The sequence below is a fragment of the Eleutherodactylus coqui genome, chromosome 12 (assembly GCF_035609145.1).
Source record: "Eleutherodactylus coqui strain aEleCoq1 chromosome 12, aEleCoq1.hap1, whole genome shotgun sequence".
Taxonomy (NCBI): domain Eukaryota; kingdom Metazoa; phylum Chordata; class Amphibia; order Anura; family Eleutherodactylidae; genus Eleutherodactylus; species Eleutherodactylus coqui.
The window spans coordinates 121,204,499-121,231,611 of NC_089848.1; the positions used below are offsets into that span (position 1 = coordinate 121,204,499).

The 27,113-nt window shown below is 45.3% G+C and overlaps 1 protein-coding gene across 1 annotated transcript in view; it reads right to left on the reverse strand.

Moving 5' to 3' along the window:
- The window catches only part of CUBN (cubilin), a 258,671-nt gene that overhangs the window by 27,691 nt on the left and 203,867 nt on the right, over window positions 1-27,113 (reverse strand). Inside the window, exons 46-55 of the mRNA XM_066584717.1 lie at window positions 26,370-26,576; window positions 24,709-24,858; window positions 23,429-23,550; window positions 20,960-21,185; window positions 17,906-18,093; window positions 15,823-15,979; window positions 13,446-13,599; window positions 11,930-12,114; window positions 10,877-11,006; window positions 9,585-9,790 (exon numbers count right to left, since the gene is read on the reverse strand). Coding sequence (XP_066440814.1) covers window positions 9,585-9,790; window positions 10,877-11,006; window positions 11,930-12,114; window positions 13,446-13,599; window positions 15,823-15,979; window positions 17,906-18,093; window positions 20,960-21,185; window positions 23,429-23,550; window positions 24,709-24,858; window positions 26,370-26,576 — 1,725 coding nt within the window. The remainder of the gene's footprint in view (window positions 1-9,584; window positions 9,791-10,876; window positions 11,007-11,929; window positions 12,115-13,445; window positions 13,600-15,822; window positions 15,980-17,905; window positions 18,094-20,959; window positions 21,186-23,428; window positions 23,551-24,708; window positions 24,859-26,369; window positions 26,577-27,113) is intronic.

Here is a 27,113-nt window from a genome sequence, read left to right on the forward strand (position 1 = left end):
CCAATACTTTCTGGCAGCGGCACAAGTCAGATGAGTTTTCTCCCAGAGTATATGATGTCTGACTGCAGCAGCGTGATCTTTAGTCACCGGCAGTACTCTGACTAAGAAGCCTCAAGTGTCACAAGTGACTAAAAGAGGAAGTTCCTGGGAGACGTTGTGCTGCGCCCATCACAGGCTTTACTGTGCAGAATGTAACAAGCCCAATGCTGAGCCATGCACGGATGGAGGAACATTCGGGCCCGGCGAGCTCTCTAGCAGTGCGCTATGTTAAAGCGACCCTCAGCACAAGATTCAGGAGGGGAATGGGGTCTATCACCTGCAGTCATTCTTCTCTGCCCCCCCCCTCCCCTAAATCCACCTGTTCCCCAATGGCTGCAGCTATTTTCTAACTAGCTACTAATGCACACTGTGCACTGCTCTCTGATTGGCCAGTGCTGATCACATGAACAGCTCTGGGCAATCAAAAAGTTGATTACGTGCTTCGGTAGTCTAACTGTTACGTCTGTGTGGGCTAGTGAGCACCGGGCCCTCGCGACCGTCACCCAGGACGAGGGAACCGCAGGTGAAACAACCCCCGATTAACACCTCTCCCTATCCTCTACTTGGCTAAGTGACACAGACCTACCTGAGCGGGCAAAATGCCCCAATAAGGGGCAGTCCAGCAATCTTCAGATTAGGGCCCTTGCTGCCCCTAGGAACCCCGCACCCTGGATAGGACACATACACATGCCACCACTGACAGGGACAACTGAACAGAGAAAGAAGACACACAGAGCCAGAATCACACCATACAACAGCCAAAATCAAACACTACCCTGTTTCCCCGAAAATAAGCCATGCCCCGATTTTTCACAATTTTCGGGGAGGCTTGAAATATAAGCTTTACATCGAAAATAAGCCCTAGTTACATTATATAAAAAATGCAATATATTACTTGGCGGGCTCGGTCCGGGTCCTCCAGTTGCTCTCCAGAGCTCCGGCGCGCTTGCTGCAGTCCTCAGCCACCCAGAGAAGATCGCTTCCTGGTTACAAAATTCATAAATCCAGCCTCCAGGAAGTGATGGCTGTGATTGGTTCATCGGGGCGCCGCATTGATTGGCTGAGCAGCTCTCGAGAACCAATCACAGCTATCACATTGTGGAGGCGGGATTTGTGAATTGGCCAATCAATGCCACGGCTAAAGCAATTCATAAATCCCACCTCAACAACACGGTGGCTGTGAGTAGTTTACTGAGTGCTGCATTGATTGGCTGAACAGTGCACGAAACCCAATCACAGCCATCGCTTCCTGAAGGCGGGATTTATGAGTCCCATAACCAGGAAGTGATCTTCTGTGGGCGTCCAAAACACTTCAGCAAGCACACTGGAGCTCCAGAGAGCAGCAGAAGGGCGTCAACTAAGCTTGCTAGGTAAGTATAATAAGTCTTCCCCTGAAAATAAGACCTAGCGCCTAGACAGGGTATTATTTTCGGGCAAACACGGTAGTAGTAGATGTTATTGCTATAAATGCCAGGTATTTGTTGACATGTTGGCCAAAATATGGATTCCCGGCTATATCGCTAGTCCCTACACTAACCAGGAGTCCAACACAACCAAACAAACACAAAACACAAATCTTTCTTGCAGCCACCACACATGGAACCTGCTCACACCACACAGAGAGAACAAAACAGAGAAAGCTGACCACGCCCACACCTGGGAAGACAGCTGACCACGCCCACACCTGGGAAGACAGCTGACCACGCCCACACCTGGGAAGACAGCTGACCACACCCACACCTGGGAAGACAGCTAACCACACCCACACCTGGGAAGACAGCTGACCACACCCACACCTGGGAAGACAACTGACCACACCCACACCTGGGAAGACAACTGACCACACCCACACCTGCGAAGACAGCTGACCACACCCACACCTGGGAAGACAGCTGACCGCACCCACACTTGGGAAGACAGCTGACCACACCCACACCTGGGAAGACAGCTTTAAGTGTACTGACCTGGAGTGATAGGCTGACTGGAGACACACACACGCCCACCAGCACAATCCCAACACCTGTGCAGGAAAGCTTCAGAGCACCTGTAATGCCACAGATCTCAGGAGAGAGATGGGTCACGTAGAAAACAATTTTCCTCATTTTAGGGAAAAGAATTCCTTCCCGACTCCAATCTGGCATTCAGAATAATCCCCGGATCACTGACCCTCCTGAAGTAATCAGTGACTATAACATTTAATATTGTAACGCTCAAGAAGGGCATCCAGGCCCCTCTTGTACGCTTTTAGTGAGCTCACCATCACCGCATCCTCAGGCAGAGAGTTCCATAGTCTCACTGCTCTTACAGTAAAGAACCTCCTTCTATGTCAGTGTAGAAAACGTCTTTCCTCTAGATGTAAAGGGCGCCCCCTTGTTACAGTCACAGTCCTGGATATACATAGATGATGGGAGAGATCTCTGTACTGACCCCTGATAAATGTATACATAGTTATTAGAGTGCCCCCTTGATACAGTCCGGGGTATAAATAGATGATGGGAGAGATCTCTGTACTGACCCCTGATATATCTATACATAGTTATTAGAACGCTCACTTGTTACAGTCCTGGGTATAATAGATGATGGGAGAGATCTCTGTACTGACCCCTGATATATCTATACATAGTTATTAGAGCGCCCCCTTGTTACAGTCCTGGGTATAAATAGATGATGGGAGAGATCTTTGCACTGACCCCTGATATATCTATACATAGTTATTAGAGCGCCCCCTTGTTACAGTCCTGGGTATAATAGATGATGGGAGAGATCTCTGTACTGATCCCTGATATATCTATACATAGTTATTAGAGTGCCCCCTTGTTACAGTCCTGGGTATAATAGATGATGGGAGAGATCTCTGTACTGACCCTGATATATCTATACATAGTTATTAGAGCGCCCCCTTGTTACAGTCCTGGGTATAATAGATGATGGGAGAGATCTCTGTACTGACCCCTGATATATTATACATAGTTATTAGAGCGCCCCCTTGTTACAGTCCTGGGTATAATAGATGATGGGAGAGATCTCTGTACTGATCCCTGATATATCTATACATAGTTATTAGAGTGCCCCCTTGTTACAGTCCTGGGTATAATAGATGATGGGAGAGATCTCTGTACTGACCCCTGATATATTATACATAGTTATTAGAGCACCCCCTTGTTACAATCCTGGGTATAAATAGATGATGGGAGAGATCTCTGTACTGACCCCTGATATACATAGCTATTAGAGCGCCCCCTTGTTACAATCCTGGGTATAATAGATGATGTGAAAGATCTCTGTATTGTCCCCTGATATATTTATACATAGTTATTAGAGCGCCCCCTTGTTAAGTCCTTGGTATAATAGATGATGTGAGAGATCTCTGTACTGACCCCTGATATATCTATACATAGTTATTAGAGCGCCCCCTTGTTACAGTCCTGGGTATAATAGATGATGGGAGAGATCTCTGTACTGACCCCTGATATATCTATACATAGTTATTAGAGCGCCCCCTTGTTACAGTCCTGGGTATAATAGATGATGGGAGAGATCTTTGCACTGACCCCTGATATATCTATACATAGTTATTAGAGCGCCCCCTTGTTACAGTCCTGGGTATAATAGATGATGGCAGAGATCTCTGTACTGACCCCTGATATATCTATACATAGTTATTAGAGCGCCCCCTTGTTACAGTCCTGGGTATAATAGATGATGGCAGAGATCTCTGTACTGACTTCTGATATATCTATACATAGTTATTAGAGCGCCCCCTTGTTACAGTCCTGGGTATAATAGATGATGGGAGAGATCTCTGTACTGACCCCTGATATATTATACATAGTTAATAGAGCACCACCCTTGTTACAGTCTTGGGTGTAATAGATGATGGGAGAGATCTCTGTACTGACCCTGTTATATCTACAGTATATGTGTCTGTCTGGCAGACATTTGGCGTCCATGTATTGCAGTGAACATGCAGACTCAGCTGACTGTACATGTTCTATGGAGAAGTAAGTTCAGTGTACGGCCAGCTAGACTCGCTCTACCACCGTGCTCTGTGTGTCACACTGAAGTATTTGCCTCCTCAGGGAGTGGTGAATAAATAGCATCCTGTCTCCACCGGTCCCTGACCTCCGAATACTTCTTGTTAACGGCCAGCCTGATATAGACAGTTATTTGCAGAGCGCAGATACTGATGCCATGACACATGGATGACTGATTGCTTGATGTGTCGAACAGTTGGCCAGTTGACAACTTTCTTTGTCGAAGTGTGAATACAGTGCAGTATGAATTCCAGGACCCTTAGACTGAAAGAAAGGCTCAATGTCCTGGCATATTAATACTGTCAGGGTTTGTATTTTTACAAGGCGTCTCACTGTGGTGGAGTTACATGAATAAAGCCCCACCCAACTCGCCCGATCCCCTGATGCTCCCATTTTGACAGTGGCCAAATCCCCCAACCCCCGCTGCTCTCTAATTCCTGCTGCAGCAGCGATGACATCCTGACAACGGGACATTGACTGCTGCAGGTAACCACTGGCCGAAGTGAGCCATTGATTGGCTGCGTAAGTCACATGTCCCTCATGGAAGTGACATCATCACTAGCTCACGGCAGCAGGAAGTAGACCGCAACCGGGAACCAGGTGGCGGCTGAACAGGAGCGGCAGAGGATCGGGTGAGATCAGTATCGCTTATTTTATATTCTACCACATAAAGCAGGTATGCAAAGTTTTTTCTTTCTCTTGGACACTTCCTTTTAAGGGTATTCTGGGAGTTTTACTACTGATGACATATTCTCAGGATTGGTCATTAATAGTTGATCAGCAGGGCCATTGCTTGGAATTCCCAATGATTAGCTGATGGCCACATATCTTAATTGAAGTCATTAATATTATATTGTTGGGAGTCCGCCCCTCAGGACCACCACCGATCAGCTTTGTGAATTACATATCAGGCACAGCGCCGTACATTGTGTAGTGGCTGTGCCTGGTGAAGCAGTTCAATCCCATTCACTTGAATGCGACTGATCTGCTCTATGACTCATGATCACTACCTTATAGGCCTGAGAAGCGGCTGCGGCCTTTTGGATCAGATGACTGTGGGGATACTGAATGGCAGACCCCCAACAAATAGATATTGAAGACCTATCCTGAGCGTAGGTCATCGATATAAGAGCCCTGGAACACCCCTCTAAATACACAAGGACTCTCTACAAAGGTGGAGATTTCCTTTAAGCTGTAGTGCCAGGCCTTTAAGCAACTTTCTGATTTCAGGACAAAATTCTGTCTTGGAACCAAAGGAAAGGGGGGTGTATATTCCCTGCAGCTGCTCTCTGCCATCTCTCCAAACCACGTATCCAGATCCCGCTTTTTGCTATCCAAGATGTCCAATATAATTGTCACCATTACACAATGAATTGGAAACCACTGGTGACACCGATATGGAGAAGGACTTGGGGGTTTTAGTTATCTGTATGCTTAACTGGAGCAACCAGTGTCAGGCAGCTGTTACCAAGGCATATAGGATCATGGGGGGCATCAGAAGAGGTCTAGGGGCGCATGATGGGAACAATACAGAGATCTCTCCTATCATCTATTATACCCAGGACTGTAACAAGGGGGCGCTCTAATAACTATGTATAGATATATCAGGGGTCAGTACAGAGATCTCTCCCATCATCTATTATACCCAGGACTGTAACAAGGGGGCGCTCTAACAACTATGTATAGATATATCAGGGGTCAGTACAGAGATCTCTCCCATCATCTGTTATACCCAGGACTGTAACAAGGGGGCGCTCTAATAACTATGTACAGATATATCAGGGGTCAGTACAGAGATCTCTCCCATCATCTATTATACCCAGGACTGTAACAAGGGGGCGCTCTAATAACCATGTATAGATATATCAGGGGTCAGTACAGATATCTCTCCCATCATCTATTATACCCAGGACTGTAACAATGGGGCGCTCTAACAACTATGTATAGATATATCAGGGGTCAGTACAGAGATCTCTCCATCATCTATTATACCCAGGACTGTAACAAGGGGGTGCTCTAATAACTATGTATAGATATATCAGAGGTCAGTACAGAGATCTCTCCCATCATCTATTATTCCCAGGACTGTAACAAGGGGGCGCTCTAATAACTATGCATAGATATATAAGGGATCAGTACAGAGAGATCTCCATCATCTATTATACCCAGGACTGTAACAAGGGGGCGCTCTAATAACTATGTATAGATATATCAGGGCTCAGTACAGAGATCTTTCCCATCATCTATTATACCAAGGACTGTAACAAGGGGGCGCCCTCTAATAACTGCTGTATGTATAGATATATCAGGGGCAGTACTGAGATCCCTCCCATCATCTATTATACCCAGGACTGTAACAAGGGGGCACTCTAATAACTATGTATAGATATATCAGGGGTCAATACAGAGATCTCTCCCATCATCTATTATACCCAGGACTGTAACAAGGGGGCACTCTAATAACTATGTATAGATATATCAGGGGTCAGTACAGAGATCTCTCCCATCATCTATTATACCCAGGACTGTAACAAGGGAGCGCTGTAATAACTATGTATAATATATCAGTGATCAGTACAGAGATCTCTCCCATCATCTATTATACCCAGGACTGTAACAAGGGGGCACTCTAATAAATATGTATAGATATATCAGGGTCAGTACAGAGATCTCTCCCATCATCTATTATACCCAGGACTGTAACAAGGGGGGGCTCTAATAACTATGTATAGATATATCAGGGGTCAGTACAGAGATCTCTCCCATCATCTATTTATACCCAGGACTTTAACAAGGGGGCGCTCTAATAACTATGTATAATATCAGGGGTCAGTACAGAGATCTCTCCCATCATCTATTATACCCAGGACTGTAACAAGGGGGCGCTCTAATAAATATGTATAGATATATCAGGGTCAGTACAGAGATCTCTCCCATCATCTATTATACCCAGGACTTTAACAAGGGGGCATTCTAATAACTATGTATACTGTATATAAAAAAAGATAATGTGTGTGTGTATATATATATGTATGCCTCCATGGCACCGTATCACATCTTCCAAGCTAAAGGAGGTACAATAGGGTACTAGAGCCTTCATGTTCCCCGTTTCACATCTTACATCCAAGCTAGAGACCGTACAACAGCGTACTAGAGCTTCCATGCCCCTCCATATCACATCTTGTATCCAAGCAAGAGGTGGTATATCAGGTTACTAGAGCCTCCATGCCCACCTGTATCACATCTTGCATCCAAACTAGAGGTGGTACAACAGGGTACTAGAGCCTCCATGCCCATCCGTATCACATCTTGTATCCAAGCTAGAGGCAGTACAACAGGGTGCTAGAGCCTCCATGCCCGTCTGTATCACATCTTGTATCCATGCTAGAGGTGGTACAACAGGGTACTAGAGCCTCCATGCCTGCCCGTATCACATCTTGTATCCAAGCTAGAGGCGGTACAACAGGGTACTAGAGCCTCCATGACCACCGGTATCACACGTTGTATCCAAGCTAGAGGTGGTACAACAGGGTACTAGAGCCTCCATGACCACCCGTATCACATCTCTTATCCAAGCTAGAGGTGGTACAACAGGGTACTAGAGCCTCCATGACCACCCGTATCACATCTTGTATCCAAGCTAGAGGTGGTACAACAGGGTACTAGAGCCTCCATGCTCACCCGTATCACATCTTGTATCCAAGCTAGAGGTGGTACAACAGGGTACTAGAGCCTCCATGACTACCTGTATCACATCTTGTATCCAAACTAGAGGTGGTACAACAGGGTATTAGAGCCTCCATGACCACCCGTATCACATCTTGTATCCAAGCTGGAGGTGGTACAACAGGGTACTAGAGCCTCCATGACCACCTGTATCACATCTTGTATCCAAACTAGAGGTGGTACAACAGGGTATTAGAGCCTCCATGACCACCCGTATCACATCTTGTATCCAAGCTGGAGGTGGTACAACAGGGTATTAGAGCCTCCATGACCACCCGTATCACATCTTGTATCCAAGCTGGAGGTGGTACAGCAGGGTACTAGAGCCTCCCTACAAGGAGTCACTTTTCCGCAATAAATGATCCTTTTGCTCTGATATTGTAATCACTTACTTATATCAACATTATAATCACACATGGAAAGTTTCATTCAATTCCCACAACTTCTTTTAGGTGCCTGATTTTTTTGACACTGAGTGTATATATAATATATATTAAATGCTATAAGACACCCTTTATAACACAGCAGGCTCACATGAAGTGGCTCAGCTCTAGTATACCTCAATAATGCAGGCACCATACAGTATAATAGTCAGATACCAGTTCAACACAGTGATTACAATGCATCTACCTCCAGTAATCACTGGTAGCATCTTCTCTGACTGGAGTCATTTTTGTTCCCACTTGTTCTCCATCTGTACCCAATACCCCTTAAGTCACTCTCAGTGCCCCCCATAGTATTACTGCCCCCTCTGTAGCCCTACAAAATAATAGTGTGTCAGGAATCGAATCGGGGACCTGCACTCTAGCCGGTGGCTTGCACTGCCGAGCTATCTAGCCTTTGGACAGTTCCCTTGTATGACTCTCAGCCTTGTTCCCTGATCCCAGTTACCTAGTTCCTGCCTCCTGGTCCTGCCCCTGCCTCTGTTCCTCATTGCACTTCTTATAAAAGCCTGACCCTGCCATTCCCTCAGCACGTGATTATTCTGCTTCCCAGTAGTGATTATCAAGCTCCATTTCTGCCTGCTCCTCTGCTATGTGACAAGACCTCCTGATACCGACCTCTGGCTTTCCATCTTACTACATTACCCACCTCATTGTACTGCAAACCGAGACCTCCTATTGCTGACTCCTGGCTTGTCTCTGATTACCCTCCAGACCTGCGGCTATTACACCTGAGGCTCCTATCCAGCCCCAATACGACGCTTACACAGTGCTCTGTCTGTGGTACTTCACAGTACTAGTGTCCCCTCTGTGCTTCTCAAAGTAACAGAGGTCCCTATGCAGGCTCACAAAGTAATTGTGCCCCTCTGTAGCTCCACAAATAATAGTGCACACTTTGTGGTTACATAAACAAATAGTGCCCTTTGTGGCCCTACAAAATAATAGTGTCGACTCTGTGGCTTCATCTACTAATAGTGTCCCTCTGTGACCTAATTTACCAATAGTTCCCCCCTGTGGCTTCACTTATTAATAGTACCCTACTTTGTGGATCCACTAAATAATAGCACCCTCCTTTGTGGATCCACTTAATAAAGGACTGATGACTCTCTGATGTGTAAGGGGACGGCTCAACCTTCCCCCAGCAGGTGATGTTGGGGGAAATGAAGGATTGAGAACGTTGAATTTTGGCAATACTTTTGTCCTCCGGGAGGTAAGCCACTGGCAGAGCTGTGTGGATGAGCTATCATTCGTGTGGCAGTTGTTCAAGGTATAGGGGCAGCTTTAGGGACCCTCAAACCAAATATTACTCTAGCTTTTATCCAGTAATTGACTAAGTACATACCTAATGTCTGTCTATAAGTTGCTCTCCAACCACCGGCATCAATAAAATAGTCGGTTATAAAGACCAGGAACAGGATGTTGCTTGAGCTTCTTATAAGTGGAGGTAGAACCTTCCCGCAGAACTTGCCATAGTTGTTAGATCCATCATAGACAGAAACATAGTCACCTGAACAGGTACCGGACAGCTCTACATCAAAGGCATTGAACCTGAAAGCGAGCATTATAACATCTGTCACACAGGAATATGCAGGGGGTCTCAGAATCTCTGGGATTTGACTCTAAGTTTTCCAATGGGAAGGTAGGTGTGATGTATCAGACTGGGGGAGAACTTCACCAGAAGAACAATGGTCTGCTTCATTTTAATGTAACTTTATTTGTTCACAAGTGATTTTTTTTCACTAGTATAATGGTGTGCTATCAAGCCGAATGTGTTGAGATCGTCCCTATGTCAGGTGAACAATCCACGCCACCCAACCGGTCCTCCCATTACTCACGATGCAGTGGCCAAACTTCTTTCCAAATCCCGTTGAGGTTCTGTCACTGACATGTCATCACTGCAGATTTTACACACCACCGCCCAACTGGTCCTCCCATTACCCACGATGCAGCGGCCAAACATCTTGCAAAGTTCTGAGAAACAAGTTATGTCGCTTATAAACCAAAATCTGGATGACTAAAACCATTAGTGATGAAGCATCAGCAGCCGCTGTCCTGCCTCATTCTTCATTACATTTTTGGTCCTCAACGGAATTTAAAAAGATGTTTGGCCGCTGCATCGTGGGTAATGGGAGGACCGGTTGGGTGGCGTTGATTGTTCACCTGACATAGGGACGATCCCAACACGTTCGGCTGGATATGACACCATTATACTAGTAAAGAAAATCACCTGTGAACAAATAAAGTTATGATAAAATGAAGCAGACCATGGTTTTTCTGGTGAAGTTCTCCACCAGTCTGATACATCACACCTACCTTCCCATTGGAAAAATTTAAGTTGAATCCAAGCCATTCAAAATGGCCGTCCTGTTGGTGACATGAACTACCAGGTTGTCCCCTGCAGCTTGAATACAGAATTGGATCACCGTCTGCCAAACTGTTTTCATTGTATGTGGGTGTATATGGGTGTTTCTGCCCTGTAAATGATTAAAGTGGGTTTTCAACAATTAGTAAAACCCCAAAATAGGTGAGAATGTTAAATAGGAGAAACGGGGCAAAATCTTAATGATAAAACTATTCAAGGGGTCTCCTGATTGTTAGAAAAGCAAAATGAATCCAAGTAATTCCTCCTCTTACTTTAGTTCGATGATCTTGTTTTCCTCTGCGGTGATCACATAGGTGCAGTTCATGTTGTGGTGGTAGTTGGTGAAGGAATGCGCCGGGCTCCTCAGGATGCCAGAAGTGCTATTAAATGTTCCTCCGCAAGCTGAAATACAGGATGGAGAATTCAATGTCTTCAGGTACATTATAGGCAAAAGTGAGTGGAGCGGATGACAAAAGAAACCAACCGGACCCCCGTGGCCCCCTCAAAGACCATATAAAGACAGAAACAAGTAGACGGCGTAAAGCCGCCCATTAAAGCTTACAGATGATGACCTACGATTTATTTTCCTCAGGGCTTATTTATATGGGTGAGAAAATCCCCCAAGTTCTGGGCATTTGTGCGACAAACACAACTCGTGCGATGTGTTACCCTACTGATTTCAATGGGTTAATCTACACGGGGGGTTTTCCTCTTGCACCGATGGTGTGAGACAGAGAATCTAAAGCTTGTTCCATTTTTGGGCAATTCTGAGAAATAAGACCTATAATGTGCGGTGTCTCTCACGTTGCCTAGCACATGGACGGGGAGACCCTTTGCGATGCCAGTCGCACCTGAGAATGCACAATTACCCGTGTAAATCTGGCCTCAGTGTTCCTGCTTAGTTGCTTTTTAGTTCAGCTCCATTAGTGCAGACCTGTGATCTTAGCTACAATGTCTAGAAGAGCATGGCATAGTCTGAGACACGCCCTCTGACTTATCGTTGGTTTATACTGCTGCTCTGTCCCTTTCCCTGCAGCTTTGCCCCTTCTGATTGGCTGCTGTGTATAACACAAACCCAGGACACGCCCATGAGGAGCTCAGTGTGTGAAGTGCTGATTTCCATTATAGCAAGGGCAAAATCATTCTAAAGTTCAGATTACTAAACCACAAAGCACATCTGACTAACTTCTCTCGGTTAATGTTTCCCATCGCCCTTACACAGGCCTGGAGGGCAACTTTAATTCCATCATCATTTACTGTAATGATTCCTCTCCGTGGAGAGAGAATCGATGCTGATTGGTCGTATATTGGCTGGAGTTACTCACAGTCCATTCTGTAAGTCGCCATGAATCCGTGCATAGTTACATTAGGGTTTGTATAGAAATTAATTGACATTGTTCCTCTGCTGCTGACCGGTGCAGGTACGGTGTTACCACAGAAGGCCGCCGAGGAGCTTCGTGAAGTGGATGTTCTGCTGATTATTCTCACTCCATCCTTGTTACAGGATGAACTACTGGCTGTAAAAGAAAGTACACATTAAACTCCAATCGTGATGCAATGACCTAGTCCATTAGACAAAGGTCGCAGACTCTGAGAACCCCTTGTCTGATTATGGATCCCACTGATTGGTTGATTGGGGGGAAGTCTCACTGCTATCACTTGGACTGTGTAAGGGACTGACCACATCTTCCACTATTTCAGTCCAGGGGGGTAATGTTTCTTCTTGTGGAGACGAGAAGGACGTAGGTAGTTTTATAGGCCACGCAATGCTCCCTGGGAAAAATCCATGCAAATGTGTGATGGAACAATCCTCCACAGCGCCACCTATTGGAAGGTAGCTACCCTAGAAGTCAATATCTGATCTTTTACTGGGCTTTGCATCACTATAGGAATGGACATGAATATTCTGGTGTGGCTTACATCCCTAGTCATATTGTAAGGCTTATTAAAAGGTTAGATATGGACTCATATGAGTTTTGTGTGGTGCAGAGTATTAAGGCAGCAGAAATGCAGTCCTAAGCTCTCACTCACGACCTGAAAGTTGTAGGTTCAATCCCTGCATGGTTCAGGTAGCCGGCTCAAGGTTGACTTGACAGTAAAATTAGTACCCAGCTTGCTGGGGAGGTGAAAGACTGGGGAAGGCAATGGCAAACCACCCCGCAAAAATAGTCTGCCAAGAAAACGTCATGTGACACCACCCTTGGACTCGGTGCTTGAACCTATGGACTCAGCTACCTAGGTGGTATTGTGGAGATGTTATTCCATCACAAATTTGCGCAGCACAACTTTGGCAAAGCAGAGTGCTCTGGGCACCATTTACCCCTATATGTTTACAGTAGACAAGGTATGGTGCTCTCAGGGCTCAGTATGTATGCTACGAGGCCTCATGAGTTTTGATTGGCTTTCCAATGAAGAGCTTGAATAGCAATTCTTCAGTACCTCATATTGTTGGGCACTTTAAAGCAGAAATACCTATGCAAGGTCGTCCAAAACGACATATACGATGCTTGTGAACATGTTGTGGACCTCACATGTTACGCTTACTCTCCATGTGAGCATACAGAACACTTTCCAGCAGGGAAGTCAAAAACAAGGAGTTCTGTACAATTCCCCTGGACATGTGCCTAAGACCCATGACAGCGTCCAGTCGTGTCTGCCAGTGGCCATCACCATAGAGGGTTGTATGGTTGAGCAGGTCATGAAAAACAGAGGCTGAACCCTTTTCTGTGCGCTGTAAGGGATCTCGGTACATTGTGGTACATACATATATATAATTGTGGGTCACCCTGTAGATGCAATGGGGTCACCTAGCTGATCTCCACGGCTGTGATATGCAGATACTCACGCTCAAGCTCGAAGCGGAGGAAGGTGAGGACTATGAACTTGCTGTCATCTGCCTGGATGCTATAATCACAGTTTAGATTATTCTCATACTTATCGGGATAATTCACAGACACAATTCGACCGCTCGGCTTTGTGAAGTTTGCTCCACATCCTGCAAGAGAAGATCAATCATATGAGAAAATGGCCGTCTTTGTGCAAACGGGCATCAAGTCAACCGATGGCGGAGAGGACGGAAACCAGAGAGGGGTCCAACTGCTATGATTAGTGGGAATTGACCTGCGCCGATCGAACATCAGAGGCGTATCCTAGAGACAGGCACCGCCCTCTGTGATGCGACAGACCCTAAAAAAATGCATAATGGGGCAAATTTATTAAGAATGGCATTTCAAGCGCCAGTCTTAAAGATATTTTTCCCGATGCACACTGCTCTTCATATATGAGGCACATATTCATTCATGGATAGCACTATCTTATGAATGAATAGCTAAACACTATCTGTAATTGGCTGAGTGCTCAGCCAATAGCTAAGCACTAGCTGCTATTGGCTGAGCGCTCAGCCAATCAGCACAGCCCTTTCAGGAGGCGGGGATTTTTAAATCCCCGCCTGCTGAAAGTGCTGGACAGCAGTGTCGGGAAGCCAGCCGGAGGACGCGTCTGAGCGGCGGAGAGGTGAGTAATTTTTTTTATTATGTTTTTACCACTTATTGATGCTTTTCAGGGAAGGGCTTACATTTCAAGCCCTTCCCCGAAAATCATACTGCAGGGTTTGCTACAAACCACTGCTTTCAATGGGACTGGCATTAGCGTCCATCCTATTGAAAGCAATGGGATAGCACACTGCACTTCTGCCACAGCTGTCACAGCTGTGGCAGAAGTCCACGGTATTCTTCATATCTTTTCAATGGGGCTAGCGCTGCTGCCGCTGGCCCCATTGAAAAGGCTGGCGATATCCCGGTCTTATTTCGGCGTCTTTCTTACGCTGCGTGAGTTTTTACTTGCTCTCGCAGCGCAAGAAAGAAAAGATCGCCAGTGGGTGTCCGCCCTAAAAGTCACAAATCTCCATTTGTGCAAAAATGTATGACTTTTTAATGCCAGAAACGGACATAAAAGGCTTTACGGCGGTCCCCCAAGTGTTGCAGCTCAGTTTTCTACTTGTAGGTTGAACATCTCTGTTAATGCCGATGCTTTTCATTTCCCACCATGTTCCCCGCATGTGTTTGGCTCAGCAGGGATGGTGCTGTTCCTCTTGCATTTGGCCATTTCACAGGCTCTTTCTTGTACTTCTGTCTTTCATTACATCTGCGGTCTCTATGATCCTCCGACCAAACATTTTCTAAAGCACACACAAAACAAAGTGAGGATCTAAATCTTGAAACCAGCTTAAAGCAGACAAGTTGCGGGGGAAGTGGGAAATCTTCTAGGCTATGTCACCGACATGACGGCCATTTTGAATGCTGCCATCTTGGACCCAACTCTAATTTTTCCGGTGGGAATGTAGGTGTGTGATATATCAGACTGGCCGGGAATTTCATGAGAAAAACAAAGTAGTGCTTCATTTTAACATAACTTCATTCGTTCTCATGTTAACACGGTGGTTTTTCTTCATTACAGGCAATGTGAACGATGGTGTTATCTCTAGCAGAACTTGTTGAGATCGTCCTTATGTCAGGTGAACAAAGCACACGTGTCATGGCCGCAGATTTCAATCAATGCCACCCAACCAGACCCCCCGCTACTCACAATGAAGTGGCCAAACCACCTTCCAAATTCCGAGAAACAGATTCTGTCCCAGTTAAACCAAGTAAGAGCCCAACAACCACAGCTGACGATGCTTCAGTAATGGGTTTGGGTCATTTAGATCTTAGTTTATCAGCAACAGTCTGGCCACTGCATTGTGGGTAATGTGTGGTCTGGTTGGGTGGCGTTGATTAAAATCTGCGGCGATGTGCTTCATTCACCTGACATAAGGAGGATCTCAACACCTTCTGCTTGAGATAACCATCAATCTGCCTATAATGAAGAAAAATCACTCTTCACATGAGAATGAATGAAGTTATGTTAAATGGGGCAAGCCATTGTTGTTCTGGTGAAATTCTCTGCCAGTCTGATATATCACTCCCCTACCTTCCATTGGAAAAATTAGATGTGAGTCCAAGGGGGTGGCATTCAAAATGGCCGTCATTTTGGTGGCATGGTCTAACAGGTTTTCCCTGCAACTTGTATGCAAAATTGGATCACCGTCTGCCAAACTATTTTCATTCTATATAGCAGTTTCCACAGTTTTGAGACACCTTGTATATGTATATATATATATCCTGATTTAGGTGGGAATGCCCTCCAGATGTCGGTCATAGACCGTTGTGGCTTTACTTACTGCTGTTGAAGTTGGCGAAGAAGCCGTTTCCTGCGTTATCTTGTGACTGGAAGGTTACTTTCACAGTACTGCCGGGGCAGATGATTGGCCCCGGAGCTGTACTTCCGCAGGCTGTTAATAACAGGATGTCCTCTGTCCCTCCCGTAACACTCCATACCTGACCAAGGCAAAGGGAAAGTTACATCTTCTGAAGAGAATCTTAAGATTGAAGCTGTTATGGGTTTTAAAGACCAAGATGTAAAATATCGAAAGTCTAGACGCAGGTCGGACTTACGTAAACTCAATATCTCTGCTTCACAGGAGGCCATGAGGACCAGAGCTCTAGATGATGCATTGGAGATGGCAGGTAGATATTTTGATAAGCCTTCTATGAGCATCGGGCAACATATTATTACATATGACCCTCTAGATCAGGAGTGCACAAACTTTATTGGTCCAAGGGCCACATATTAAAGGTGTTGTGCAGTTGTAAACTACTGATGGCTTGTCCTAGTAGATTAGTGAGGGGCTGTTGCATGAGACCTGCACTGATCAGTTACTCTCCAGGCTGCTGTGCTCATGTTCTGAGGTGATTTCTGCAGGAATCAGACAGCTCCGTTTCTACTGTAGTGGTGAGGCCTGGTATTGCAAGGGCTCTCCCATTCATTTGAATTGGAACTTGGCTTGCAATGCCAAGTCTGGCCCCTGCAGTGGGAATGGAGCTGTCTGCCTCCTGCTGAAATCAACACATCAGCTCAAAAAACAGCTGATTGGAGGGAGTCCCTAGTAATACACCCCCCTATCTACTATTGATTAGCTATTTTGAGAATAGGCAATCAATACTTTACAATTGGACAACCTTTTTAACAGTCTATGCCATATATGTCTGATAGATGGTGGTTCCATTTCTGGGATTCCCACTTATTGGTAGATTTGCGATCTTCTGCTCCCCTGTTAGTCAATCCAGAGAAGAGGACAATCGGTGGCCCCACACGAATGCAGTTATTTCAAAATTTAGTTTATGGGAGTCATGGAAAGAAGTTCATAAGTAGATCACTTTGTCTCCTCTCTGGAGAGCCACCACCTAGCGATTTGGCATTACTTTACAAGAGGGGAATTCCCCTTTAAGCGGGGGTCCAACTCTGATCCTAGCGTTAGAGAATGGCCTCCAATCCCAGTGCACTCAGCTGTTTCTGCGATTCATCCCCATCACCTCCAACGCCCGGTCTGTTGTGTTCTCCCTGAACATTTGCACAGAGTACTACAGGGGAGCAGAAGGATCTGTCCGCCATCTACACAGCGGGCCACATAATGACATACATGGCTGATTTACTGCTCTATGTAAAATCCTGAGCATTGTTACCCATCAGCTCCTTGTACGGGTGAGACGCTCCCAGGGACACGTTTACTCTCAGACTCTGCAGTAAATGATGAAATTGTGGTCTTCCTAAACTACGTGCACCAAATATATCGCTGATGGGAACCCCGACCAGATACGGCATGCTTATAATGCATGTGCCATGGGTACAGTATATGCAGTCAGTGTGTTACTTTACTTGTAGCCATGTACTTGGGCATTATGCAGTATTTTATTTAGCTTATATAATCATTATGTGCAATAAACCCGCGCAGACCCCTCGTACTACCAGAACTTATGTTGCCTTATATCAGCCATAGCAGCGGTCCCACGGGACTTAGAGAGAAGAGGAAAGAGGATTTCTGCTTCTCACTTGCCACTCTTTGTAATTGGGTTTTACTCTCTGTCTCTTACAGGGGCCACAACACAAAATTGAGATCCGTGTTCTGGGGCCCCCAAAGGCCAATGCAACATATCATTGTGTAGGACATCCACGCCTTCCTATTTAAGTAAGCCAATGCTATTCCAATATAGGACACCAGTATGGAGATACGATGCTAGATCCGGCTGTTTGACGACACCTTGTAATTAATGTGCATTGAATGTTGGACCTACAGATAATATGGAGTTAAAACGTGGACGCTCACATTAAAGAAGCTGGCCTTTGTCATATGATGCCCACATCCTGTAATGCATCGAGAAACATGAGTACATCATGTTTAATCTCCAAGAGGATTGTCTACTGACCTTCACAAAGCTTCTTTCACATTGCCCATCGCTATCAGGAATGTTGAAGTTCCCATCGAATGACAGTTCAAAATGGCTGCTCTCATGTGTCCGGATTGTCCATGTACACCTGCTGTTGTTGGGGAAACGTAGAGGCCAGCCTGGAGATTTAATACTACCGCTATTGGCATGGATGTAGCCGCCACACCCTGGGAAGATACAACGAAATATGGATATGATGTAATGATGAGCATTATAGAGAGAAGATGTATCTATGGACAACGAGAAAATATCTGCCTACGTAGAAGCAAGCCGTCACATTCGGAGGCAGCAGAATTTAAAGGGAACCTATCAGCTCTTCTCCAACCACCAAACCGTCCCCAGCACGCTGGCCGTCACCAACCGCCTTTCCTAACATGTATCCATAGTTAGTAATGGCATTCACATATCTGAGGAATCTCACAGTATAAAGCTCCAGCTCTGTAATCTAATGTGAGCCCAACAGTCTGGGGGGCATTGCTGGATTTTCCAGCCACTAAAGGATTCTCCGAAAGCCCAACTCTCTGGCCAGTGACCATCCCAATCTTGTGCATGCATCCTGGGACCGGTGCATGCACAAGAGATTCTGCTGCAGTGGAGCCGATCGAAGAAGCCATGTCCCTGAAGTCAGATGCAGAGGGGCGCATTGGGAGTCTACCGGCAGCAGGACAAAATAAAGTGCACATGCATCAGTCCCACGATATGCAAGATAGAGATGGCCGTGTGGATGGCATAGGGGTTAATCAAAGGCCAGTAGTGCATGCTTTCAAAGAATACTATGGGTGGTGAAAAGGTCTGAGTATGGAGTATTAAGCAATCATTAAAATATGAAGTGGGAGTTCTATAAAGAAAACTTAATGTTATTAGCAATTATAGATACACATTAGGAAGGTGGTTTGGTGGGTGACGGGGCGCTGGAGATTGTTTACTGGGTGGAAAAGAGATGACTGGTCCTCTTTAAAAGGGTTGTAACAAAATGTCAAGTTATCTCCTATCCTAACTTGCTGATTGGTGGGGGTCCCGTGTCCCCCCATCCTCCTCACTGTGGGGTTACTGCACTTCCTGCAGTGAGAAGGAGACTGAATGAAGCACTGGTTACCAAAGTGCACTAGCGCCCCATTCACTTTCGATGGAACTACCAAGATTTCCATCAGCCTCCTTGAAATCAATGGAGCGCTGATGGAGCATGTTCAGTCAACGCTCCCTTGATGCTGACATCACTGCAGGGAGGAGAAGTGACCCCCGTGGTGACAGGAGAGCAGGACATGGGAATCCCGTTCTTTAGATCAGTTGGGGTCTCAGCGTTCAGGTCCCCACTGATCAGCAAGTTATCCCGTATTCTATAGATAGAGGAGTTGTAACAGAATTTCAAGTTACCCCCTAAGTAGAGTTCTTCCTCTGCCATTGACCACATGGTCATCTTAGAATTCAATCAGTCCAGTCCAGTGTATTCCCAAAAGGACGGGGCATTTACCCCTACAATATGTCCTTGAGTTGTCCACTAGTTATATTTATTTCTGGTATGAAAAAACGAAACCAGATAAAAAAGAGCATGTCACAGTTCCCATGGTTTGTGTAGTACATGGACATGTTGAGTCCTCCAGAGGTAGATGGTGTATGCTCATTGTAGCCGCTCTTTGTTATGGCTGATACGAGGGGCCGCTGATTAGTCTTTGGGTTTACTGAGAAAGAAACGAGATAGGAAGATAAACTTTCCATTTCTCCCACATCCTCTCCACTGATGCCAACACACTTCTTACATCGGGATTCCAAGTTCTGGAAGCCTTGCAAAAAGAAGGATTTTGGTTGCGCCTCAAACCAGTCATCCGTTGCAGCCATGGCATCAGAAATGGGGTGAAATTCGGTCCCCTTGAGGTGTTTCTTCAGGTTTGGAAACATGATAGTCAGAGGGAGCTAGATCTGGTGACTAAGGTGGGTGGTCAACCAGCTGGAAGCCTAGCTCCACCAGTTTTGCAGTGGTCCCTTGTGCAGTGTGAGCGGAGGCGTTGTCTTGCAGGAACAAGATTCCTTTGGACAGCTTGCCGCGCATTTTGGCCTTCAGAGCTGCCTTCAATTGGTCCAAAAGTTCAATGTAATCCCTTGCATTGATGGCGGAACCATTGTGAAGGTCGTCCACTAGCAGCGCGCCCTCCTTATCCCAGAACACAGACGCCATCACCTTAGTGGCTGAGGACCACTGGGACTCCACTCAGACTGCTCCCCCTAGTGGTGGCTGTATATATCTGTATGTAGTGAGCTCCCCCTAGTGGTGGCTGTATATATCTGTACACAGACGCCATCACCTTAGTGGCTGAGGACCACTGGGCCTCCACTCTCTGACTGCTCCTTGCTTTCAGGGTCATACAAATAAATCCAGGTCTCATCCATAGTGACCGGTCGATCCAGGAAGGTCTTATCAGTCCGGAAACGCTGACAAATGGACCGGGAAGTTGTCACTCGATGCTTTTCTCATCTGTTGTCACACATTTGGGGACCCACTGTGCAGATGGCTTCTTCATGGATAATGACACAAACACGTTCACCAGAAATCCCCATGATGTCGGCTATTCCTTTAGCTGAAATTGGCCGATTCTCCAGTATGAGGTTGTGACAATCTGCGGAACAACCACCTCTCTCTGTCGTCCAGGACGTTCCCCATCGTTAGGGCTGAAGTGGCCACCCAGTTCATAACTATAGAATATGAAGGGCATTAATACCCCGATGTCTGCCACATACAGTATCACCAGGAATGTCCTGCGCCGACTTTATCACTCCTCCGCTCTCATTGGCTGTGAATATCGCCTTAGACTCCGCCATTTTGTTTTCCCGCGTGCCGAGATCACTGTTACCATAAGCTACAAACACATATATTAGACACCTAAGAATTTCATGTGATGTAACATTCACTACCATAGAAACAAAAAAAGAACACAAAGCCAAAGACTTAGCAGCCCCTCGTAGATGAGAGTCGAATTTCCTAATATAGTGTCTGAGAACAGAGAACGGGCACCATGTAAGTATGTAAGAATCACTCACCTGACGAGTCTGATGTCCAGTTAGCGTAAAACCCTCCACCAGTCGACGTATTGTTAGAATTGAAAATGATTGCTAGGTTGTTAGATCCAGACTGTACGGTTCCCGGGGAAGCAGTGCCACAATACTGTCCTATAGTCGGTGATCCGCGTGAAGCTCCGTTCACGAGTGTAAGTGAATCCCGGCGGCAGACTGCGTGATCCTCCAGATGGAAATATGCAAAAGACAGCTAACAACAGAGACATATTTTATTTTTTTACATCCACCCCATGAATTGGTTACATGATACTAATATTGTAGCGATAGAAGAAAACCTGTACGAGGATTGATGGAACTTTTTGAAGTTCTTACTTGTTTAGAACTTTGTTCCATCAAAGTACCATGATTACGTTTCCTAGTTCTTACACTATGCTATGATGTATTCATGGCTGGCGGATCTCAAGTATAAAGACTTAAAGGCTATGAACACCTTTGCACTCTTTTTTTCTCAAATCAATGTGTTTTTGGAAATTGTTGTTTTTGTAATTGCTGTTCACTAAAAATTTCTGAATGTTTGATTTCTATGCTTGCCGTAGGATGGTGGAAGAGATCAGGAGGACAGAGAGCAAAGCAGAGAAGGCTACTGTTACAGAGGGCTGTAATTCACTCCGGGTGAATTTTCTGCTCTTATTAGCAGGGAGGGGGAGCAGGACTACAGCTTCTCAGAGAGGATGAAGTAGACGGCAGAGATAGCTGTGTAGTTTTGAGTGGGCGTGGTTATGTTACACAGTCTCTGAAAAAGGAGAGGGGAGGGGGAGCTGAGCTTATGCATATTTTTGAGAGACCCCAGGTGATCAGTGCTGGGAACACCCCCAAGCCAGAAACATGAATGCAGGAGAGCCTGTAAACCAAGTGTGAGACTTTCTAAATGCATCAGAAGGAAAACTTAAAGGGGCTGTCCCGCGCCGAAACGTTTTTTTTTTTTTTTAACCCCCCCCCCCTGTTCGGCGCGAGACAACCCCGATGCAGGGGTTAAAAAAACACACCGGGTAGTACTTACCCGAATCCCGGCGGTCCGGCGTCTTCATACTCACCTGCTGAAGATGGCCGCCGGGATCCTGTCTCTCCGTGGACCGCAGGGCTTCTGTGCGGTCCATTGCCGATTCCAGCCTCCTGATTGGCTGGAATCGGCACGTGACGGGGCGGAGCTACACGGAGCCGGCATTCTGCACGAGCGGCCCCATTGAAGACAGCAGAAGACCCGGACTGCGCAAGCGCGGCTAATTTGGCCATTAGAGGCCGAAAATTAGTCGGCACCATGGAGACGAGGACGCCAGCAACGGAGCAGGTAAGTATAAAACTTTTGATAACTTCTGTATGGCTCATAATTAATGCACAATGTACATTACAAAGTGCATTATTATGGCCATACAGAAGTGTATAGACCCACTTGCTGCCGCGGGACAACCCCTTTAATACAAAAATCTGATTGTTTTCTGCAGAGCCTTACTTAGATATTTGTATATTGATTTTTCATGCACAAAGGTTTCCATAGCCTTTAAAGAGCCGAAAGTCATCTGTAGGTCCTAGGATCTCCTAATGTTCTCAAGAAAAGTTTATAATAATCATCATATGAGGGTTTTGATGTGCCTGAAGCTTCCAGAATGTGGTTCTAAACTGTTTCCATCCCTGTCTAGAACTATTAAATGGTTCCTGTATACGCTCAACACAAGGTTTCAGAACAGGATTAGTCATGCAAAGGTACTGATATTCTACTTCCAGAAAGTTCAGAGTTCAGGACAAATTTCATGATCCTTAGCTAGCTGTCGGCTCAACGGTTGTTCAGCTGATGGCTATTCCTACCAATCGCCATACATCTGCACACTCAGCTGAGCCAAATGTGCATATATTCTTAATGGGGAATACATTGTTGCTTACCACCCCTGGCAGCAACTTATCTCCCGCTAGCACAAAGGATCGAGAATATTTTCTTCCGCAACATCTGCAGTTAAGGGAGAGTTTGTATAACGCCATACACATTAGATGGTCGACTGGTAGTGCTGAAATCGGCAGATTTGGCCAACCATAATGTGTATGAGTAGCTTAAGGCTTCTTGCAAATGAGTATATAGTTCCAGGATTGTAAGGAACTGTATTATGGCACACAATGGCAATGCAGGTCCAATTTCATGATGAAGCATTTTGGGATATTTTCCTCTAAAAGCTTTGAATTTAGGGGAGACTACTTCCCAGATAAAGTTGTGAGGTACCACATGAAGGCACATTATTGCCATGCAGACTCCAAACACATGACGCCAACATACTTAGAATTTGTAATGACAACAGACCAAGACTTCTCCCTTCACCTGGGAAATGATATTAGGTCAGCTGGAGACGTAAATGCAGTCTAGTAGGACCATGTCCGCCGACTCACCAATAATTACTTATTTAGGATTTGGTCTTAACTTTTTGGAATGTTTCAGAGAACCCTCACCGTAATGATGTGTCCTTCTGGGGCCTCCAGGAGCCAGGCACAGTGGCTAAAAGCTGGATACTTATCAGGAAAGTTAGGGCTTTCCACTACTCCAGACACCCCACTTTGTATTCCACCACAACCTGCAAGAGAACATAGGTAGTCATTGCAGAAGTCATTAACACAGAGGTTCACTTACTTTACCTCCCTGCACGGTGGATGATTCCATGTGCTCAATAAAAGACACAAACAATATAACTGTTAGTATGGTATTAGTTTAGTTGGATTGTGTTGGTCTATAATTCTGGCTTAATTAACCATCAGACATTAGGAGTAGTATTACTCAATGCAGAAATCCAGGTTATCCCAAAGGGTTCACTTACTTTTACCTACAACTGTATTTAGAACAGCAAAATAGTTTACATATGGGAGGGCTAATGAGGTAGTCCTGAAGGTGATTAGCTCAGGATAAGGTGTGGTAGGACTATACAATAAACAGTTTACATTTAAGGCTAAAAGAGATATATCACAATTGTTTCATACATGTATATAAAAGTCCGGTGTCCGGGTTGTGCATTTAGACATTTCCGTATGTTAACAATAGATTACATAAGTGTATAACTTGGCATAGCCCCTTTGACTAAAGAGCAGTGGAAAAAGAAGATGATTTATGTTTTGGAATGGCCAAGTCAGAATCCTGACCTTATGAGTGCTGTACATGCAAGGCATCCCAGAAATACTGATGAATTGAAACACAATTGTACACAGGAATGGTCCAAAACTCCTCAATGTCCTGCTAATCTTAATTGCAGCTATAGGATACCTTTGGTGGAGATGATTGCTGCTAAAGGGGAATCTATAGGTTAATAAATTCAAGGGTTCACATACTTTTTTCTTCCTGCACTGTGAATGTTTACTCAGTATGTTTATTAAGAGCTCTACCTGTTCACAGCAGGCATACATTTAAATTTTTGGTTCACGGACAGGCAAAACTGTTGGTAAATTTGGCACATTTTACTTCATGGTACTTTGGAGTAGTTGGTATGGTCCACATAATTACTCCTAAAATGGGATCTTGGACTGTCAGCTTGGGGAACTATAAAAACCTTTTTTTTTTAAATCTCACTTCTATTCCCCTGATGGGATTCCAGTTCTGCTTTGGTGCTAAACATGCAGCTTTTATATGGAGCCGCAGTGATCGGTGTGACTCTAGATCACTGGATGTACCAGGCTAGGGGGAGCATCAGCAAAGATGACCTGAAGGGATTAGAGATGTCAGACAACGATATACCTGGACTTACCTGTAAACATATAATCAGCAGCAAATCCCAGACCTTCCACTTCTGCGTTGCTGACAAAATGCACCCAGATTTTGGGAACAACGAAAGCAAGCGGGATGAATGGCTTGGTCCTTCCGCACAGCCTGCTGACCACCTCACCTTCTGCGTTATCTGCAACATACAGAAGATATATGATACAATATGGCAAGCTCTGCAGTTGTGGCCCCGCCGACTCCATCACAGCTTGCCTTTTGTCTCTACATTCTCCTGTATTGACCTTCATTACATTTGGCTCCCAGTGCTTTGAATTTGTCAAGTGGGTGGTCTTCACCGCTTATTGTCAACGGGCGACATCAGATTTGATTGACAATGAGCAGTGGAGACCGCCCACTTGACAAGCAGCAGGAGACAAATCTAATGGTTTGGTGTAGAGAATAGGAAGAGGGGTAGTGAAGAGACAAAAAAACAAGCTACAATAGAATCAACGGGGTCACTGCTGTAAAACGATACAGCCGGCCTCGCTGACCGGAGGACATAACAGGCCCTCTATAAGCAGTGCCAGAAGTGGGATTTTTAAAAATTATCCCGGCTACTGAAATTTTGAATAAAAAGTGATCAAAAAGATGTGTGTTGCCCAAAATGGTGATGACAAAAACTACAACTGGCTGCAAAAATATGAGCCCTCATATTGACCAATCAATGATCAAATTAAAAAAGTTGACTGTTTCCGAAGGGGGTGATGGGGAGCGAGTTATGTTTAAAGACATTTTTCTACTTTTTAAAAATAGAAAAACATAAAAAATGATATAAAGTTGTTACCGCTGTAATTGTGGTGACCCACAGAACAAAGTTCATGTGTCATTTTTACTGCACTGTGAACGCTGTAAAACCTAAACTTACCCCAAAATTGCATTTTTTTAAATTTCTCCCCATTCAAAAACTTTTAAACGTTTTTCTGTATATTATACAGAACAATTAAAAGAAAACAAGTCGTCCGGCAAAAAAACAAGCCCTCATACGGCTGTGTCAAAGGAAAATTATAAAGTTATGGCTCTTGGTAGGCAGGGACGGAAAAAACTAATTACCAGCACATAAATCCCCCAAAATATGCTTGTGTGATACCGGACATAAAGGGGCTTCACAGTTACTGGACAAACCTGCTTCAATAGAACCGGCTGCATGAAAAGAATAAACAGAAGTATACTGACCTGTCTGCAGATGTCAGGATCAAGCACTGCAGCCCGCTGTGGTCCCTGTGATTGCTGTAACTTTTGATGTCACAGGAAATCAGGTGACTACTGCAGCCAATGAGAAGCTACAGCATCACTGTTCATTTTCCTGGCGTTATCGGAGTGCTGTGATGCCAGGAGTTCAAAAACAGAATACTGCAGCCTCTGATTGGCTGCAGTGGTCACCTGATTTTCTATGACATCATCTGTTACAGCAATCACTGGGACCACAGCAGACTCCCAGCAGCCACAAAGGAGTAAGTCTGCTTCTGTTTATTGTTTTCCTGCAGCCAATGCTAATGAAGGGTGTTGTCTGTTAACTGGGGGATGTATTAAAGCTGTACATAAGTATAATGAGTGACCTGAGTGTTATACACAGTGACCTCCTCTCACTTCACACAGGTTTTCATTGATGTTATTACTGGACTGGCTGGAACCATCTAGTCTACTCACCTAAGCGGATTTCAATGAAGTCATTCTGGCAGTTCTGGTGCGGCTCCAGCTGCAGCTTCTTGAACTCTATGTATGTAGTTGAGTCAGAGGTGATTGGATTCTGAATCGTCCATTCACAGTTCAGGTTCTTGGTATAATTTGTGGCTTCGTCATATCCTGGAGATGTGAAATTTCCTCCAGCAGGATCCACGAGTGATCCGCCACAAACTGCAACACAATCGAGAGTCACATAGTGTAGAGCTATGTTCACACTTCTACTGGTTACTGCTGGGATCATTCAACAATACACTAAATAGCCCCTTTATTGGAGCCCCGGCCCCTCTTACAACTGGCGCCCCCTGTATGGTAATTCTCCTCGTGACCCCGGAGCATGAAATCATGTGACACGTTTTCCGTGGATCACTTTCGTTGTGAATCCACATTAGATGGGAGAATCCAACAATCTGAGTGATTCCAACGCGGCCGGTCATCGGTGCTAGACTAGCCGGGCCGGGATGTCATTGGGGTTTCTCGTGTAACGGTGGTGAGAGTATACCAAGTATCTGGGCTGGCATCAGCACCCGGCACAACTGGACACGTGCCCATTGGGCCTAGGGGGCATACTCAGGGGTGAGATCAATCTGGTCATCATTACTTAAATCAATTATATCTGTGCCTTTAGGACACAGATACAATTGACTAGCACCGCTCAGCACTTCCTGTTCCGCCGCCCAGCGCCTTCTCCATCATACAGGTGGAGCGATG